Consider the following 18789-nt stretch of genomic DNA (forward strand, 5'->3'; position numbering starts at 1 on the left):
GCTGTGAAGCACCAAAGAAAAGAAGTTTTATTTAGACTATCTTGTGTTTGAACGCTAGGTTAATAGTAGTTTTATAAAGCTTCTTTTAAAAATCTATTCTGCTTAACCACAAAAAAGTGAAATGGAGGCAGCATTTTTTTTGTGTAGTTTCAAATGTCGCAGAATGCAACACTGTAGGTGCTTTTTTTTCTTTAGTATGATCATATGAATTAGGGCGATGCTGCGGATGGAATGAAGGAACAGGTATTATTTCATTTAAATTCATGGAATTGTCCAGACGTCACGAGACCAATACTGGTTGAGTGAGAAGACGTTCTGAAGGTAATCTTGGTGATTCAAACTGTATTTCAAGATCACAATGACACAAATGTCAGATGACCAAAAGGTTCCGACAGTGCAATGAATTGTTGTAACCTGTGCAGACCCATAAAATGTAAGTGGGTGTTCACCTGGATGCATCGTAATGCGTACATATGAGGCGTCAGTCCATAATCGCTACCAGAGCATTTACTGGAACCTCGGCTGCCTTCCTCTTCTCCTGAACTCACGCCAGCTGTCAGATGAATGCCGTTTGAATGTCAATTGAGGGATGCAACAGTGGCCCGTCTGCATTACGAGCTGAGTCTGGTATGGTTGCAGGGCTGTGGAAACTTAGAATCCAACTCCCTACATAGCATTTGCAGAGGGTGGGGCAGGAGGTAGCAGGATGTACCACCAGGGACCCAACTGTTGCAATAAATAATTTGATTTCAGTGATAGCTTATCACATGGTGCTCCTGCTGATGATGATGCCGACTATGCACCACTTTTAGGAAGACTCTCTACTCTTGGCAATGCTAAAGAGATTAGGATTACGTGTTAGTATTGACATGCTAATTCAAGAACAACTTGTAAATGGTCAATTTTAGTACCATGCAATGCGACTGGCGAAACCGTCATATCATCCTACATCCACCATGAGGGGGAAGTAGAACTTGCTAACATCTACCAACAAGAAGCTGACAAAAATCTAGCAATAAGTCCGACCTATATACGCTTAAAAACTCCCGATTTTTAGATTATTTACAGACTGACGTGTGGTGAGAGATGACCTTTGCACTTACTTGAAGCAACTTACACGTTAAGCGAACGAACCGATTGTCGGTCACCTTCAAACAATCCACAGGTGATAATGCCATACCCACCTTGTGTGTGTGTGTGAAGGACTGTAACGCACGTTCTTTGCTGAAAAGCAAGCAACTCACAACTTCGAGATGTGTGAGAATGTCCATGTACTTTCGTACAAAGCAAGATCTCATCTGGCGCGATTAGACATGCATTTTATGATCGAAGGAAATGAGGTGGTGCCTCTCCCCACCCTCGTCCTCCTCATTCCTATGCATTTCGCAAACTACTGATTCCCACCTTTGCTCGGCATTACACACCAGTATATCAAATTGACAGTGAGAAAATAAGGTGAGGGGTGGTGGTAGTTGGGGCCAGGTCTTTTTCTTTTCAAAGACCAAAGGCATTAAAAAGTGTAATTTGCATCTGTTTTATAACACAGTGGAAAACAATGGTTATTTGTAGTGGGTACTTCAAAGAGTACAATATTCTAGGAAGCCCTCGCAGTTATTCGCTTATTATTGTGGAGACACAGGGGAACGTTTGGTGTCTGGTGACTTCATTTTGATTGGAAAAGGCAGTAGTGATGCTACTGCATGCAGTACCTTTGGATCAGTCATGAAAAGTTTTCTGTGACGTTTAAAACATAAAAAAACAGAAAATAAGCTAGAGTTATTATTTATGCCGCCATTTTGGGCAAAGAATTTTCACATCATAAGCACAGTGTAGTTTTACACCACTTTTCCTTTCATCATCATCACCAAAAGTGTGTCTATCGAGGATAAGCAGAAATTGGATTCATCCAGATTCGTAAAGGCTTCCTAATTCTAACGTGGTGCAAAGTGCCTAATAATGGACAAACGAAAACATCTACATACCTGAACACCTCAAATATACTGAAGGTCTATAGTCTAAGGAAGCCGAATGAAGTGATGCATCTGTCAGGTTGACACGTTTTTGATGAAGTCGAAGAGATCACAAAAGCCCTTATTGGCAGCAAATCATATGGTGCTTTAATTATTTGTTTAACACTTCGTTTTGATTTCGCGGGCAATTAAGGCTCCGCCTTTGTGCTCCAACTTCTACATGGGTTCTGGGCCATGCCGGCGGCCCCCTCCCCTCCCCCCAAGTGCTTCTCTACGTCGACAATACACATCCTGACCGAGTATTGCGTCTTCTTTCGTCTTCGAGGGAGTCTCGGGACGCTACATTGTTGCCATTAGAAGGTTTTCCATTGCCTATTCGGCACTACGCGAATGTTCCCGGAGAGCCATATATCAGGCAGTTTAAACTGCTATGATTTGCTGCATCTTGAAGACCATAAATATTAATACCTCCTGTAAAATGAGTTGAAGTTAAGATAAACAGCAGGCGAAAATATAAACATCTTTCAAGAAAAGTCAAAATTGGATGGCTATTCAAAAAAGACGTAAACTGAAGGTGATCAACTTATACTGCACGAATTGCCGTTTCTAATAAACAGCCTGCTACTAAGGTCATAAAGCAAATCATATCGCCACTAAGAAATTGAAGGAATGATTATTTTTAGGCAGTTTTGCATGAAGAGGACGTTGGCTAGAATACAGGGTTAACTCAAAGATCCAGTTGGATGTAAATTAGGCACTAATCTGTCCCGTAAAGGTGGAAAGGGGCTACCACACGACTTCTGGGTTGCCACTATTGTCATGTAAAGAAGAGTAATTAAAAGTAAAACCACTTGATCAAAATAATGACTTGGTTTGGGTGCTATTCTGCATTCCGCCGATAAGGGTGTAATTTACGGGAGTGATGGGACAACTTGATGTTCAATTTTTAAATTAAATTTGCGAATATTTACTTATGTTGGTAGTTTGCGGTTGATTTACTCATTGAAATCTGGCGTACTATCCTCCATAAGGTGGTAACGATGTAGATTGCACTGCGGCGATGTTATGCAATACTCCGATCATTTTTTTAATTTCTCATTTTGATTTCGCGGGCAGTTAAGGCTCCTTCATTGTACTCCCTCTGGGCAGCATGACCCCCGGGCAGTACCAGTAGCCTCCCGGCTCGTCTATGCGCCGGCAATACATATTCTGCTTAAGTATTATGTCTCCCCCTCGCCTTTAGGAAAGTATCCTAAAGGACACCCATCCTGATTTACATTGCTAAATGCTAAACCCTGACGTGGCTAAAGAAGGGCTTTTGCTGCAAATGGAAGATTCTGTGAAGACTCTAACAGAAGGGTTGAAAATGACGTCTGATTTAGGCAACTACCCTAGTTCCGTGTCCAGCAAAAATGCTATTATCGTCCAAAGGAACACTGGTCGTGGCTGTGAACCATCTGGAAAAGCCCGTTGCGGAACCTCCTACCTTACTTGTTTGAAGAGGTCAATTGAGTGAACACGCAATAGATGTGGCCAGACAGAATTGAGGTGAGGACAAATTGACAAGGAGGAAGACATGTGAAGCTTTATCCTCATGAATTTCTATCAATCATCGTCCTGTTTTAAATGACTGTGCTATCAGATTAGTACTCTTACAACTAGTTATGGGCAAACGAGATGGCCAGCACATTCCCCTTCCCCCAGTACAGTTCTCAAACGGGATGAAACTTTAGATCCGGTAGTATTGCCAAGAGGAGTTAGTGACATGGCAGTTGGATACCTTTACAATTGCACGTAAATCCGATGACTTCCACGGTTGGCTCCTGGATCCTTTTCCTTGCAGCACCGACTACGCTGTGACGGTTGACACGTAAGGTTGATTAAGGTTGCTTGTTTAGCTCTTTAGTCCTATTATTAGGAATTTTACTGTCTTTAGGAAGGACTCGTAGTACTACAGTCAGAATTCAGCTTTATCAATTAAAATGTTGTACAAATTTGTCTGAAATTCCATATTTTGAAATTGTTAAAAACTAGATGTTGACGTGTTTGTTTGTTCAACTTTATAAAAGGAAAACTGCCTCCTTTTAATGTACCTAAACTATAAAATGATTCCTAAATAACGTAAACCAAGCTTTTTTTCAACATTGTGGAGGATGGGGGGGGGGGGGAAGTTACATGTTACCTTTGCATCATGAAGTGGAAGGATGCTGCATCTCAAAATGGGACTGAAATTGTGCATCATTTGAATATTTATCCCGGGATAATACAGTAAATCAGAATCGGCAAAGGTAAAACTGACTTCCTGCATTTGTAAAAAGGTTTAACTTTGTTTAGTAAAATCCCTACCTCCTTGGTTATCTTCGTGAGTGATCAGAAAGGATGTATTGGTCAGAGGAGGCTGAAGCCTCGAAACAAGGCCTGCTCTAGGAGTCAGGCAGTCTGCATCTTTACTGTTTGTCTTGACACAGAGTAAAGAACGTTTGAATTTTAATTTGTAATTTGCAAAGGAGGTGTTGTAATCTCCTAATATGTTTTTAATGTCTTAAATTCATATTTAAGAGGGAAGTTATCATTTTTGAATTGAGAAATGATGTGTTTCTTATTCGTAAGACAATTAATAACCCCTGGGTGATTATTTTATTCATTACGGATTTACGGTACCCTTATTGTGGATTTTTTATGAGGAACTGCTGCAGGAATGTTTAGAACAATTTGTGCATTGAACGGAAACCTATGTAATTCAAAGCAACCATTTGCGTGGCTAGAGTAATACCTGATCTTACCACATAAAAACCATGCATTAAGTTGAGCTTTTGATCAGGCCTACATGTTATTCATCCTTTTAAATTTTCTGTATTCCTTTCACTTGCCGGTTAACGAATCAATGCAGTAGGGTGTTACACAAGTGGATGGTATCCCACTCAAGTGATAATCTTAAAGTGCGAGCTTTAAGAATGTCTGGTTGGTTTTTAACCCCTTATTTTAGCACCTACCATACGAAGTAAAGAAAAAGAAACATGAAGTCAAGCCAGAAAAAAATGCGTATTATCGAAATTTTCGTATTTTTTAAGTCATTACTTATAGAAGGTCTACAGTCACGGGTGGTACCACTGGTGTCCCCCTTTAATCACTCTTGGCTATTTTAGGAATGGACTGTCCCTGCCATCAAACGACAACCGCGAACCAAACTTGGTGCCTTTGTGCTTCAACTCAAGTTTCTAACATGCAAATGTAACGTCACGAGCTTCAGAAACGCAGGTTAGATGAATTGGAGACAAATTTAAGACAACAGAAGGTGTTCTTTGCCGCCTTACTCACACAGCCAGCCTGGCGCCGTTGCGATTTCACACGCCTTCCATCGTTAGCTCTCGCTCTCTCTCGTTCTCGTTCCCGGTCCCTCCTGTATCCAGTTCGTGTGCAGGCTCTCGATCCACCTCCGTGCACATGTCTGGGTGTGTGCCTGCCTTTGTGTGGCCCAGATAAGCTCCACAGCACACCCACCTCTCTACCCTTCGGATCACACGACAAAAGCAATTGCTTTCTTTCGCTCTTTGCTTCTTCCTTGGTTTAAAGGCTCCAAAATTTCAGAGAGAGCATTGTTTGCTAGTTGGTGCCGTGAAAAAAATCCAAGTGAACTATCTTTGTGTTGCCTTGTTTTCTGCTTCAAATATCGCTGTAGTTACATTCTATACGTCACGGAGACTGGCAAAATGAATGCGGTTTATTGCTTAGATGTATTATGAAGAGTGGATACATGTCAATGTAATCTGTTTGTCGAAGGATGTCTGCTCTACAAGTAGAGTGCAACTCGAACCCAAGAATTCAAAGGCTTTGAGTTTGTTACTTTGTATGGTACTTATAGAAGATACAGAATGCGGTAGCAGAAAGTGCCAACCAGAGATGGTTCCGACATTTTAAGTGACTCTGGCGATGGTGAAGGACGTCGTGTAACCAACACTGAAGTGAAATCAGGGAAGATTTAGAGGGATTCTTCTAAATTCCTTGCATGGTGGCCAAAAAGCTCTCATGAGTCAGATCGGCTAGTAAGAACATCAACAATTTTTAAACCGTTCCCGTGAAAACAATAATCAACTTTGCTTCAAAGATTGTTTATGCGAACTGCAGTTGAGGGCGGTAATTAAGTGGATCCGGACTGTGCTGTTCATTACTTTGCTTTGGAGAGTAACTGAAATTAGTCAAATGGCTGCTATTCCTTCCACACGGGAGCACGAGAAGACCATAGAGACTCGGAAACACCTCTATTTTAGTATGTTGATGCAATGGGTAGCTGAACACGAAAAGAAATTAGCTGGAAGACGTGGGACAATGATGGCGTGCTTTTTTGCCTCCAACGTGTTGCGGATTAAGTTTTGTTAAGCAACTATCATATTAATAGTAGGCGATTGAAAGGAGAAGTTCAAGACACTTCTGAAGTTCTATGCTTTGGTCTCATGCAAAAGTAATTCTAGACACAGAAAAAACTATCACAAAGGCAAAATCAGTTAAAACGGTTTCCACACAGTGTTGGCTAGTGCCTAAATTTTTATGAGAAATAATTCATTGAGGTTGGGGTTAATGTGTCTGGATGATATTTCGCGGTCTGTGGATTGTGGTTTATTGATAATTCCAACTCTACTTCTTCCACAGTATGATAAAAAACTGATTGTTAGGGTTCAAGAACTATTGTGATACTTTGGCTGTTTGTTTAACTTCCAATTTTGGTAAAGGGTTACTTAGGTGCTCCGCCATTGCACCCTTGCCGGTTAGGTCCGCTTTCGAGTCGTGCCAGCAGCCCAAGTCCACCTGTATTCCGACGAGGCAATTCTAGTCAAACATTATGTCTTCTTTCGTCTTCAGGGGAGTCCTGAGGCTAAAACGCTATCTACCTCAGCTTTACAGCAAAGCCAAACGTCTTCTGACTCTTCCTTTCCCTTATTTGCATCTTCATTTACCAGACATCAATATTTTTTATCAAAAGATCAGAATCTGTCGAAATGATTGCACAATTTACATGGTATTAAACTTTTGAGATAACAGGCAAAAGAGCGAACTCTCCGAAAAACGTGGGCACGTCAACAGTATGCTAGGTTGATGTTTCAAAAATTACCGTTCCATCACTACCACCACCAATCCTTCCAAAAAAAAGATTGCACTCTCCTGCTTCTTCATTTCAGTGGTTTTAAGTTTTAAGAGCAAAATGATAGGCCTCTCATGTAATAGTAGTGGGGGATCAGATCTATTTCATAAGCTTATTTGTTAAAGCAGTTACTATTTCAAAACAGATTTCATTCACTAAAGTTTGTAGGTATAGGAACAGTATGCATGGTCTTCGTTGTTTCTTTATTTCAGCAAATAGTCACAATACTGGCACATTATTAGTACGTAATGGAAGAAGAAAGGTTTGAGAACATTCTAAGCAATTTTCTTTGACTTCTCTTTGACTCTAAATTCCATCTTTAGAATTGGACCCAAAATTGATAGAGCGAGTGTGATCCACTGGAATTAGTTCCATGAATCATTACTAGTTGTTTCAGTTTCTGGGCAATTTCCTGATCTGATAATATCACCAATCATTGGGAGGAATGGCTAATCCGTTATAACCTTTGCGAATGACAACAATGCGCAGTGGCCATACCATACTACTGCGTAGTTACTAGCTTACCATGAAAGAAACAAAGTTTAAAGTCCAGTGACTAAAAATTGTAAATTAAGACCTCTACAGTACATCATGTGGGGAAAAGCGGGAAGACTGGAAGGGAGACGGTGGCCCAGTAGAGGTGGTTGTGATTAATTACTCTCAGATGCATTTCAACAAATTGCTAGGTTCAGATTGTATAAATCTCGTTTATTTGAAGTTTGCAGCATCGGCCTTCAAAGGAAGCAATAAAGCCTGAACCGCTTTACTAAAACTTTTGAAAAAGAGCAAATGTTGTTAAGACTTGGAGAAAAGTAGGTCAAGTGCATGCAAAAAAACATAGTTTTCTTTTGTTTATTCGCAGTTTTTGCCTTAGAACTACCGATAGTAATGAAAGAAATTTAAGGATTACAATATCTCTTGTAGTGATGAACTTCATGGGCATTGGAGTCGTGGCAAAGTGGTTCCTTTTACTCCTACAGAGGACCAAGTTACCTTGGCGCGCTGTGCAAACACGCAAAGAAGTTCATTAAAATCTTTTGTCGTTTATGTAAGGTCTTTCATTCAGTGTAATTGTATTTTCCACCTTACCTCCAATCTGGTTGATGAAACGGGTAAGAAGTAAATAAACAATGAAAGCTCCGTGGTAGAGGTTCGTGCGAAGTTGTTGGGAAAAAAAATTGGTTCACTTTGCCCTGAGAGGAGTAGTGAACTTCGTGACCGTACACAAGATCACAAGCGCATCAGGTCTGCTTTAATTTTTGATTCTGAATAAAAAAGGTGGGGACTTCCCAGGCTCTATTTACACCTTAATCGGGATATTTTAAGGCGTCATTCTCTTTGAACTAACTACTCAGAGCAATAAAATACAGCTTTTATGAATTCTAAAGACCATTCATAAATGCGCAATTAAAGCGTTCTTGAAGAGTGGGAAGCAGCCTAACTTTAGTGCATCACTTTGAGGAGGAATAAAGTTGAAAGAACTGCGGCATTATTAGTTAATGCAAAGGAAGGAAATTGCCAGTTTAAAACACCTAAACTGTGCATTTTATGTACTTACATTCCAAATGGCCTTTTTAAACTGCCTTGTCTTACTGTCCGGGCTTCTACGCTTTCAGGACATCTGTACTTCTGTTATGTAACCAACTGTGAACCCCTTTGATTATTACAGCATACTCTGATAAAATTTTTCCTTCCTGATGTGGATAAAACGAGATAGAATATTGGCATACTAATGTCCTCCTCTCTTGATTAATCAAATGGAAGGATAAGAATTTGAATTTGCATTCCATGGATTACATCTCCTAACTGTAATGGTTTGATTGGTAGTTTAACTTGTCGTTTTTTGTATACGCAAGCACTAAAGGGCACGGACAGGGTATCTTTGACCAGGCCATGCTGGTAGCCACGTATTCTGCACTAGTATTATGCCTCCTTTTATCTTCAAGGAAGGAATTCTCGGAGAGCAACATCAGTGGCAGGGGATAGTGTAAACCCGATTCTTAAGGACAACAACCCTGATGTGGCGATCCCTAACAGAAGGGTTAACATGGTTCCTACCTTCGACATTTACCCTAGTAGCGTGTCACATGAAGGAAAGCTATTAACAAGAAAAGGAACAGTACTCTTGGCCGTAAACCATCTGGGAAAGTTCGTTACGGAGCCGTCTGAGTTATTTGTATGGAAAAGACAACTAGGTGAACAGACGATACCTTTTTTACCTTCCTATCAGATGGATAGAATCCAGATAGATAAGGTCAAGCAGCGCCGAGATAAAAACAAAGTGAGAAAGAGGGATCGACTCAAAAGATGGCCCCACGCGACTACATAAGATGCCGTCCATTAGTAAATGACTCGACTTTTGGGCCAATGATCTTGCGACTAGCGATGGACATGCGCAATGGCCTAGGCATTTTCCCTTCCCCCAAAGCCGTTCCCAAACAGGACGAAATTCCCGAGTCTGCATCAGTGACGTTGTGGTCAGATATCTCCTCGATTGCATATAAATTCAATGAGTGATGCTATTGGTTCGCTCGTGCTTTGCTGTACAGCACCGACTACGTTGTGATGGCCGACGTGGAAGCTGACCAGGGTGAAGGCCGGGGAAGAAGCACAAAAAAGGAGAAGGAATTTGTAATACTTTGATTGCTTGTTTAAGTCCTCTTTTCGTTTTTGCGAGCACTTAAAGCTCAGTCCTTGTAGTTTCGCTAGGCAGCATAGCATTCGGGCCGTGCTGGTAGCCCCTCCACCCTTCTGTACGTCGCCGCCACATATTCTGCTCGAGTATTGTGACTTCCTTCGCCTTCAGGGAAGTCTCAACGCACTTCAGCTTTTATGTTTCAAATACTGTATTAAATTACGTCGAAAGTGGTGTCTGTTTTTTTCAAAATACAGAAAAGATTTGCCTTAAGATGAAGTATAAATGACTAACTTGAAAATGCAGTTGCAGGTGTCACGAAATTTTGATTGTTTTACGTTGAAAAGGCACGAACAATCGTAAAAAAAATTTAATGGCACCTTTTTCTCACAAAGTGAGCACGATGCTTTAAAAACCGTCATACTTTAATTAGCATTAAAAGGTAATTATGGTCCATACATTCTAACTTCTGCTACAGTTATAAACTAGCCGACATGGAACTTTGAAAAGGTGGTTAGGAGACTAAGGAACTCCTGTCCATAGTACACTTATTCGGAAATATGTATCAGACCTCCAAAGAATTCGAACCGTCCACAGATTGGTTGTTCTTAGGGTTGCTAATGTTTAAAGACTATTTTAATGGCTGTATAATGGATTACACTAAAACTTTGTCAAAATTAGGTCTTAAACTACTCACTCGCCAGGTTCATTTGGGTCAGTCGGCTGATGACACTCCTGCTCCTCGCCAATCATGTAGCTTAGTACGGTAAGGAAATAGAAAAAAATCTTTGGTGAAATGTTATAGACAAAAAGGAGACTTGGCAATGCCATTACAATGAGATGAGGTCCCTTCCGAGGGCAGTTCCATAAAAAAGTCTGTTGTAACCGGAGTTAAATTCGGGCGACTTGGCGGATATTTTTTTGACACAGTATTAAAATGGTGCCATAAAATTGGTTAAAGTATTTGCTTTTCCTTACTATTGAGGGGCTATTTATTCGATTTGCCTTGGATCCTTAGCTGTAGCACATCGTGGGATGGGATAGAGACTGGGTTTCATACGCTTTCACACAATTCTACCGTTTTGTGTGGTAGATAGCCAAATCAAGCCAAATCAAGCCAAATCCCATCAGCCTACAGGTGCATATTTTTATAACCACGAAGGCGACTATACAACACACTTTCTCGGGGATATTTGGTATTTTAAGGGTCATAGTGTATCTAGTGGTTCGTTTATATGATCAAATGATTTAAAAGACGCATTTGAAATACCCATTTGATTGCTGTATTATCTTAATTACTTGTTTAACTCTTCGTTGTGGCTTCACGGTCACTTAGGACTCCGTCCTTGTATATTTGCTGAGTGGTGTGGCCCCCGGGCCAGGCCAGTAGCCCCTCCAGCAACGTATCTGCTGTCCTAATGTTATATCTTTTCTCGTCTTCATGAAAGTCTTGACACACTGCATTGATGGCTGCAGAAAGCGAACCCACTCCTAATGGACAGCTACACCTGATTCATACTAAACCTTAACACGATAGAAGGGCGTATGCTATGGATGAGCGAATATATGGCGATCCCTAACAGAAGGGTGGAAAATGACGTCAACCTTCGGCAACTATTTTGTTCCCGTGGTCTGCAGGAATGCGCTAAACAATTAAAGTGGCATCGGCCGTGGTCTTGAACAATTAGGGAAAGTGCGTTACAGAGCTGTCTACAGTACCTGTATGAAAATGCCATTTAAGTGAACAGGGCATACCTCCTCCATCCTTCCAATAGCCTAATTGAACCCAAATAGAAATGGTCGGGCAGCACTAAAATAGAGACGCGAAACCTTGCCATCGTCCCTTATTAAACGACTGTGCTCTCAGGCCAGTATTCATACGACTATCAACGGTCATTCGAGACGGCCAGTACATTCCTCCTTCCCCCAATACAGTTCCCAAATAGAATTCCCAAGAGTAATCAGTGACTTCGCAATTAGCTATCTTCTCAGTTGTACCCCAACTCAATGACTGGCCCGGTTGGCTCGTGGGCGTTTCCTTGCAGCACCGACTACGTTGTGATGGCCGGCCGTTGTTAATTAATAGCGATGCTGAAAATTCCAGTTGAAGAAAGGAATCCCTTGTAAATGAACAGAATTGTCTCTTTCATTTGGATACAAATATATACTAGATTTCTTTTTGGTGCAATAGCTGGTATGTTTTTTTAAGTTTTAGCTTGTTTTTCGTCGAGCCACTATTCCACCTACCCAGCTTCGTTTAATACATGAAAGCACATGACAGTTCAAGAAATTCTTCACTCAAGAGGTTTCAAAACTTGGTAAGATATTTGGAGAACGGTTCATGAAAAATGCACTAAATTGGAATACCTTTCATCGGTTCGAAAAATATGCAACACCTAATTTTCAAACATTTAGCCTTTCAAGTTGATGGTTTTTCGTAATGCCTTTTAGATAAGTGGGAGAGTGAACAAAGTACAAAAAGGGTCCATCCAAGAAAGGGAGAGTAAACTGTTTCACGAGAATAGGTAATTCCAATTGACCATTAAAGATTTTGCCATTCTCAATTGGCGTGGCTTATGTAAAGAATTACATAGGATGCTCCACTTCTTCAAACCTTCGTCGGCACTTACTGTTATGGAATAGTAAGCAACGAGGGGCTTTGCATAAGATTAAGCATTCTCATACCACTATTAAATAGTGTGAAGGCCGAATTTTCGACTGAGTTACTTAATTTGTTTCTCTCCGACTGATTATTTCTTTAAGGATAACGCATTTCTCATAATACAATTAAAGGTTTTGCCTAATTTGAGATTGTATTAAGGAAGGGCTGAGTGTATTAATCGGGACATCCACGTAGAAATAAGTGGTTCAAAGAAAAACTAATAAATTAAAAATAACCGCACTCACTGCCCTACGCCAAAGTGTCATCCCCGTTCAGATATTAAAAGGGTTCGTACAAAGGTTCAATCACCACCACATTAAACGCTGCTAACCCATCACAGGCAATTTTTCTACTGACAGATTTACTTCCACTTGAGCCTGGATTAAAACAGACTACTGTATTTTAGCTTGCAAAAGCCGAGATAGCCATAAATTATACAATTGTTTACTTAAAATAACTCCTTTTTTCCCGCAAAACACACACGATTCTTTATTCATTGGCTTGTGGATGTAATACAAGCGAGAAAATGGTCGTAAAAACGAGATTAGAAAATAAAAACGGATGACAGTGCAACCTGTTCCCCTAATAGACTACGAGTTGCAGCAACTTCTGCCAGAACAATCGGTCACGCTTAAGTGCACAGATCGATAAACCAATAATTATTGATTGAGGACAAAATGAGAACACTCACTTCTCAAAATAGTCGACAATGTTAGCCTGAAAGTCCTTTGGTGGTAGCTCCATTTTGCCTCGTTGATGCTGGTGTTGGCGTTAATGTTAACTCCACCTCATATCGGTAATCAGGGCGGTCTCACAGTGGCGTGTGGCGTGTGGCAGTGTGCTCGAGGTGTACAACTTTGAAATGCATGCGCTTGCGTGCTGCGTGCCTACCACTCTCACAGCTCGGTCACTAGTCCGGCAGCCAAGATGCTAAGGCAGGTAGGTAATCGCTGTTACTCTCTCTCCCCCGCCCTGTATGTGTGTATGTGTGCTTGTACGCATGCGCGCGGGCTGACGAAAAGGAAGGAAGTGGGTGTTCCTCTATCGGGGTCACTAAACCACCCCTCACTCTCCCCACCCCCCTCCCTCCTCCAACCAGCTTGCTCGAGTGCGCTGTACCGCGTGCACGCGTACGTGTGCGTGCATGCGTGCGCGCGTGCACTTCGATTGAAAATGGATACGCATCCGGCTGCGGTGCTGAAACGACACCAGTTCAAAGTCAACGAGAATGTACCTGTTTTTACCACTTGGCCTTGAAAAGGTGAGGAAAATAGCATTTTATTTTCTTATGATTTGCAACAAAAATCAGGCTGTTATTAACATTTGTGACTCCTATCTCTTTACCTAGGCTCAAAACAGGCTTGTTTAACTCCTTCCTTCAACCGCCCGGTTTTTTGAATGAATTTGTTTAAATGACAGAACTTTTATTAGGTCCCAGGATTCGCTTTTTGCATCGATGTCGTGTAGCCTTGCCTCCAGACCTCCTTTACACTTTTAGTAAAAGCTACTCACATGAACTGGAATGTATTTAGGAATAGTCCAGACACTGCACAAGCAATAATTATTTTTAATCTACATTAAACAGATCTAAACACAATGCCGATCAGCCGGTAGTTTTAGATGGGTCCATTGAATAAAAGTTCGAACATACAAACTACCGCATTCCTATCAATGTTCCATATAAGATTATGCTAATGTAATACTTCAATTGTTGATTTTGCTCTGAGTTTTGGTAACGGGACATGTAGGGGTTTCGCCATTGTACCTCTCTTAGGCGCCCTGCCCTCCGGAACATGCCAGAGGCCCCAAGCCCTACTGTATGTCGACATTGCATAATCTGCCCAAGTATTGTGTCTTCCTTTCCCTCCAAGGGAGTTTTGTGGAGCCACGATAAGTGTTTGCACCAAATCGCTCCGCAAACAAGGCGTCTGAAGTTAAAACAATGAAATAAGTGTAGGATTTTCTGATCAGCAAACAGTTACAGCATTGAAGTTTCTGGACAGAAGAGCTACATAAAGACCATCATACAACCGGCCCGTGGTGGTCAATGCTCCTCTGCATAAGTAAATTAGAATGGAATGGCAAAGGCATGCCATTGCCCTTTGACATAGCTCGCACGGTCAAATTAATGGATAGCGCACAAAAACACTCCCCGGTAGAACAGTAAGCCACAACTTTTTCTCAATTTAGGCTGAGAATTAAGTGTTAAATTTTTATTTTTCAGATTCCTTACTTTATGATACAGAGGTAACAGCACCGAAAATTCCCTCAGGAATTAAAATCCCATTAATAAAAAAGATTGTCTCTCCGGCACGTCAGGTATGTATCAGTGATACAATTATTCAATTGCATTGTTTGGTAAAATGTGATATTATAAGAATCGAGATGATGAAAAAAATGCAGAGATTTATTTGGAAAAGGTCTTAGCTGTTTGTGTGATTTAAATAAAGCTGTGTGAAAATGTATTCCGGCTCCTGTGTAATCTCCAAAACACTCAAAATTAAGAGCATTCCAGAACTCTGGCTAGCTGCAGCGCTCTGAGACTTCCCTGAAGAGGAAAGAAGACACAGTACTAAAGCAGAACATGTACTGTTGACGTAGAGTAGGGCTGAGGGGCTACTGGCATGGCCTTGAGGCCAGAGGTACAATGGCGGAACCCCTGAGTGGTCCGTTACCAAAACCAAGAGACGAACAAATAATTAAAGTATTACATAACAATCAACAACGGAATAAAGGAATCATGAAAAGATGAAGGTGGAAGGCTGTTGTATTATCCTTGACGATGGCAGTAACCAAAGAAATCGGAAAGTTTTATGCTTTAACAATATGCATTTAAAATAGGCTCAGAGTGCTTTTTTTTTACCACAATAACATGTTTTTCTTCAGTCATCCAGTTGACATATGATCGAGGAAACCTGTCCTCAACGTCTATACAATCAAAGCTCCTGATCACGTTTGAAAGGGGAATATTGTTAGAAAAGTTGGTAACAACCGTTGGTAGTAGCCATATTAATGCGGAATTGACACTAACCATAGTAAATAGCCACAATTACTAGCGAGAAGTTGTATCAATGATATTGTAGGGCGAGACTCACCGGTCTCCTCTTCCCTGTTCCTAGTGCTCTTACAACACCCCGGTTGATTTGAATTTGACATATTTATTAAGGGGAAAAGATCAGGAGGAAAAGTACAAAGGGTGAGGAAGAACTGCAATCACAATTAGGCACGGAAGGCGACGACCCTCTCACCAGATTCGAATTTCCAGGTTGCCTCCTCCCTGAAAGGTACACTAAAACAACATAAGTATTACAATATATCATAGGAAAAATACAACGATGATTTTACGACGTTCTTTGAACAATGGAAGTTGTCTGTTGTGGAATTGGTATAGATTATGATTAATAGGGGTTAGCCTCTCGTTAGAATAAATGGCTCCGGACACAATCTGATAAGGGTATCGTTGCATTCCAGCCTCTATCAAGTAAGGGTTGTAATTGAGCACCACTGATGCGATTTAACACGGTAGCTTTATCAAGCTGAATAGCATTCCTTTTTGCACTTCCACAAGTATAAATTCAACTTCTTTTGTTATTTATCACTGTGTTGTCATTTGAAACTGAATGGTTTGCAATTCCGTCTATTTCCATTTGAGTCAAGAAGAGAGTGGAGTATTATGGTCTACCGTTTTATAAATACCTTTCAAAAATGTGGCAAGAGTTCTACAACCTCGATGGTGCTCAGCTTCTCCCGGGAGTGCTTAAGTGTACAAGTGTGAGTTTAAGTACTCCTACTGTTCCTAACGCAAAGCTGTCCTCTTCGGTACTCTTGAAATGCATTTACGCGGACTGATTCTTCAAGTGTTGCGATATGCTTTGTCTTGAAACACGGGGAAGGCAGTTTTATTCAAAGCAACTCTATATTTACAATGAACTGAACCCAGTTTACTTAAAGAACTGAAACATGAAATGTGTTGCGACGACTTTTAGGTTGATGCAATGACTTATTGCAACCTGTAGGGACCCATAAAATGTAAGTGGGTGTTCACCTGGATGCATCATACTGAGTACACACGAGGTGTCAGTCCACAATCGCTACCTCTCCTTTCGAACTCGCGTCAGATGTCAAATGAGTGGTGGTTGAGAGCCAGCCGAGAAAAGCAGCTGCAGCTCGTCTGCTTTACGAATTGAGTCTGGTATGGTTGCAAAGTTGCAGAAGCTTTGCGCCAGGCTCCCTGCATAGCATTTGAAAAGACGAGGCTGGTGATAACAAAATGTACTGCCTAGAATTCAACCGCTACAATGAATAATTTCATTCCATTGATGAATCATCCCTGAAATGATGTGGCAGAATATCTACTCTTGACAAGACTGAAGGGTAGGATTACGTATCACTAGTGACATGCTAATTCAAGAACAACTTAGCCATGACTGATGAAACAGCCGCATTAATCTGCATCCAACGGGAAAGGAACTTGATCACCATTTACCAACAAGAAGCTGGAAATAATCAGCTAACAAGACGTCCACCTTTCGGTTTGTTTACTCACTAACTTGCAATGAAGAATGGCCTTAGAACTCACTTAAAAGACCTTGCACGTTAAGCGAACGAACCGATAGTCGGTCGCCCTCAAACAATCCACAGGTGATCATGCCGTACTCACCTTGTGTATGTGTGTGTGAAGGACTGTAACATAAATTCTTTGCTGAAAAGAAAGCACTTATGACCAGGAGGATCCACTCGGTGCAACCTGGAGGTGTGAGAGGAAACTTCCACCTTCAGAAGAAATCAAGATCTTATTCGGCGGTCAAACCGTCCCGTGACAAGACATATACGTTATGATCGAGGGGAGGGGAATGAAACTGTTTCTTCTTAATCCCATCCTCCTCAATCCTCGACATTTCTCAAACTACTAGTTACCAAATTTTGCCATGATGCTTTTATGTAATACGATAGTGGTTTATCCCTCGGTTCTGGTGAGGCGCCACTTTTGTACTTCGAATTAGCCCCCTTGTACCTCGCTGGGTGGGCTGGCCTTTTGGGCCATGCCAATAGCCCGGACACCTTCTCCGTGCTGAATATATATATTCTGCCCGAGTATTTTGTCTTCTTTCGTCTTCAGGGAGTCTCAGGACGCTACATTTACATGGGCACATGTGAAATAGAATAGACTTTCGGAGAATGGAACTAAGTTAGAAACAAAACACCTTAATGATGGTGTTTTCATCCTAAAACAAAAGGTTTTATAAAGAGCGATTATCAGCCCGTCTATATGTAGTTGGTAAAGGCGATTATCTTAACAAGTGCAATACTTTTAGAAGCCATTTTAGTTGTGTTATGCTTCGATAGCATGTTTAACTCTGCGCTTGATAACTCTGAAGCTTAAGTCTTCGCAGACTGTACTTCCGTTAGGCATTCTGTGTATTAGCAACTTATTTTCTGCCTTACTACTGTGGCTTCTTACAGCTGCAGGGAAAGCTCGCGGCGTACAGCTATTAATCTAGCTAGGCACTTTACAATTGAAGGTTAGATGGTAACTGGATATAACACAACCCCAGACAGATCGCAGACATAAAGCCAATGTGGAAGTAAATTCAGTAGAGAATGAGGAACCTGCCTAGTTAAATGCACAATCAAATAAGTATACCTGAACTGCAATATTTGAAGTACACAAAGTTCCTTTATCTCTGACATCCTTGAACTGTACGTAAGTAGTGAAACAAAGGAAATTTCACTAAAATCCTGCTAACTATAATCACTTTTGCACCATATGTCCGAAGAATTTGGAGGACCGGGTTAGCACATGGTAATCAAGCTGCAATATATGTATTGTAACCTTTTAGCGATTTTGACTATGCATCTGGATCTATTACATAGCTTGACCTGATTTGGAATCAAGCAGAACCTGCAAGCCTGTTTTATGTGTTACCAGTACCAGAAATAAAATACAAAAAACACGGCCAAAAAAGTTAAAAAGCAGCAAGTTTGTGGTAACAACAGATTTATATTAGTAAATTAAATGCAACCATTAAATATCATAAAAGCGTACATACTTTTTTTGCAAAAACTTGGGACATACAAGGACTAAATACCATAAGTCACAAAATTGTCCTAAAAAAAGCTCATGTATCTTAAAAAGGTAACTATTATGTGCAATTCAGAGTACCATAACTTTAAGTGAACAGGTTTTTCGCGCGCTCTATTGAGTTATTGGTCTTGCCAATTCTGTTCGTCGTGTTTGGTGTTTAAACTGGTGTGCTTCTCATCGCCTTTACGTGGTTTGATTAGTAATCAATCAATCATTATCTGAGCGTTATGGTTAAGTATTTTTCCCTTTGTGCAGCACTACTCAACCTTGGAACTTGTATTTAGGGCTCATGCTAGAATG

At 40.9% G+C, this 18789-nt stretch overlaps 1 protein-coding gene across 1 annotated transcript; it reads left to right on the forward strand. All coding sequences in view use genetic code 11, as the record gives it.

Annotated features, from left to right (window-relative positions):
• Positions 1 to 9492: 9492 nt before the first annotated feature.
• On the forward strand, positions 9493 to 14298 carry EGR_00478 (hypothetical protein; the record flags this gene model as incomplete). Its single annotated transcript, XM_024489727.1, has 4 exons — positions 9493 to 9584; positions 9657 to 9697; positions 13504 to 13634; positions 14179 to 14298. The coding sequence occupies 4 exons, from the start codon at positions 9493 to 9495 to the stop codon at positions 14296 to 14298; spliced, it is 384 nt and encodes a 127-aa protein (XP_024355724.1).
• Positions 14299 to 18789: the final 4491 nt, after the last annotated feature.

This window comes from Echinococcus granulosus (assembly GCF_000524195.1).
Source record: "Echinococcus granulosus chromosome Unknown EG_S00002, whole genome shotgun sequence".
Classification (NCBI taxonomy): domain Eukaryota; kingdom Metazoa; phylum Platyhelminthes; class Cestoda; order Cyclophyllidea; family Taeniidae; genus Echinococcus; species Echinococcus granulosus.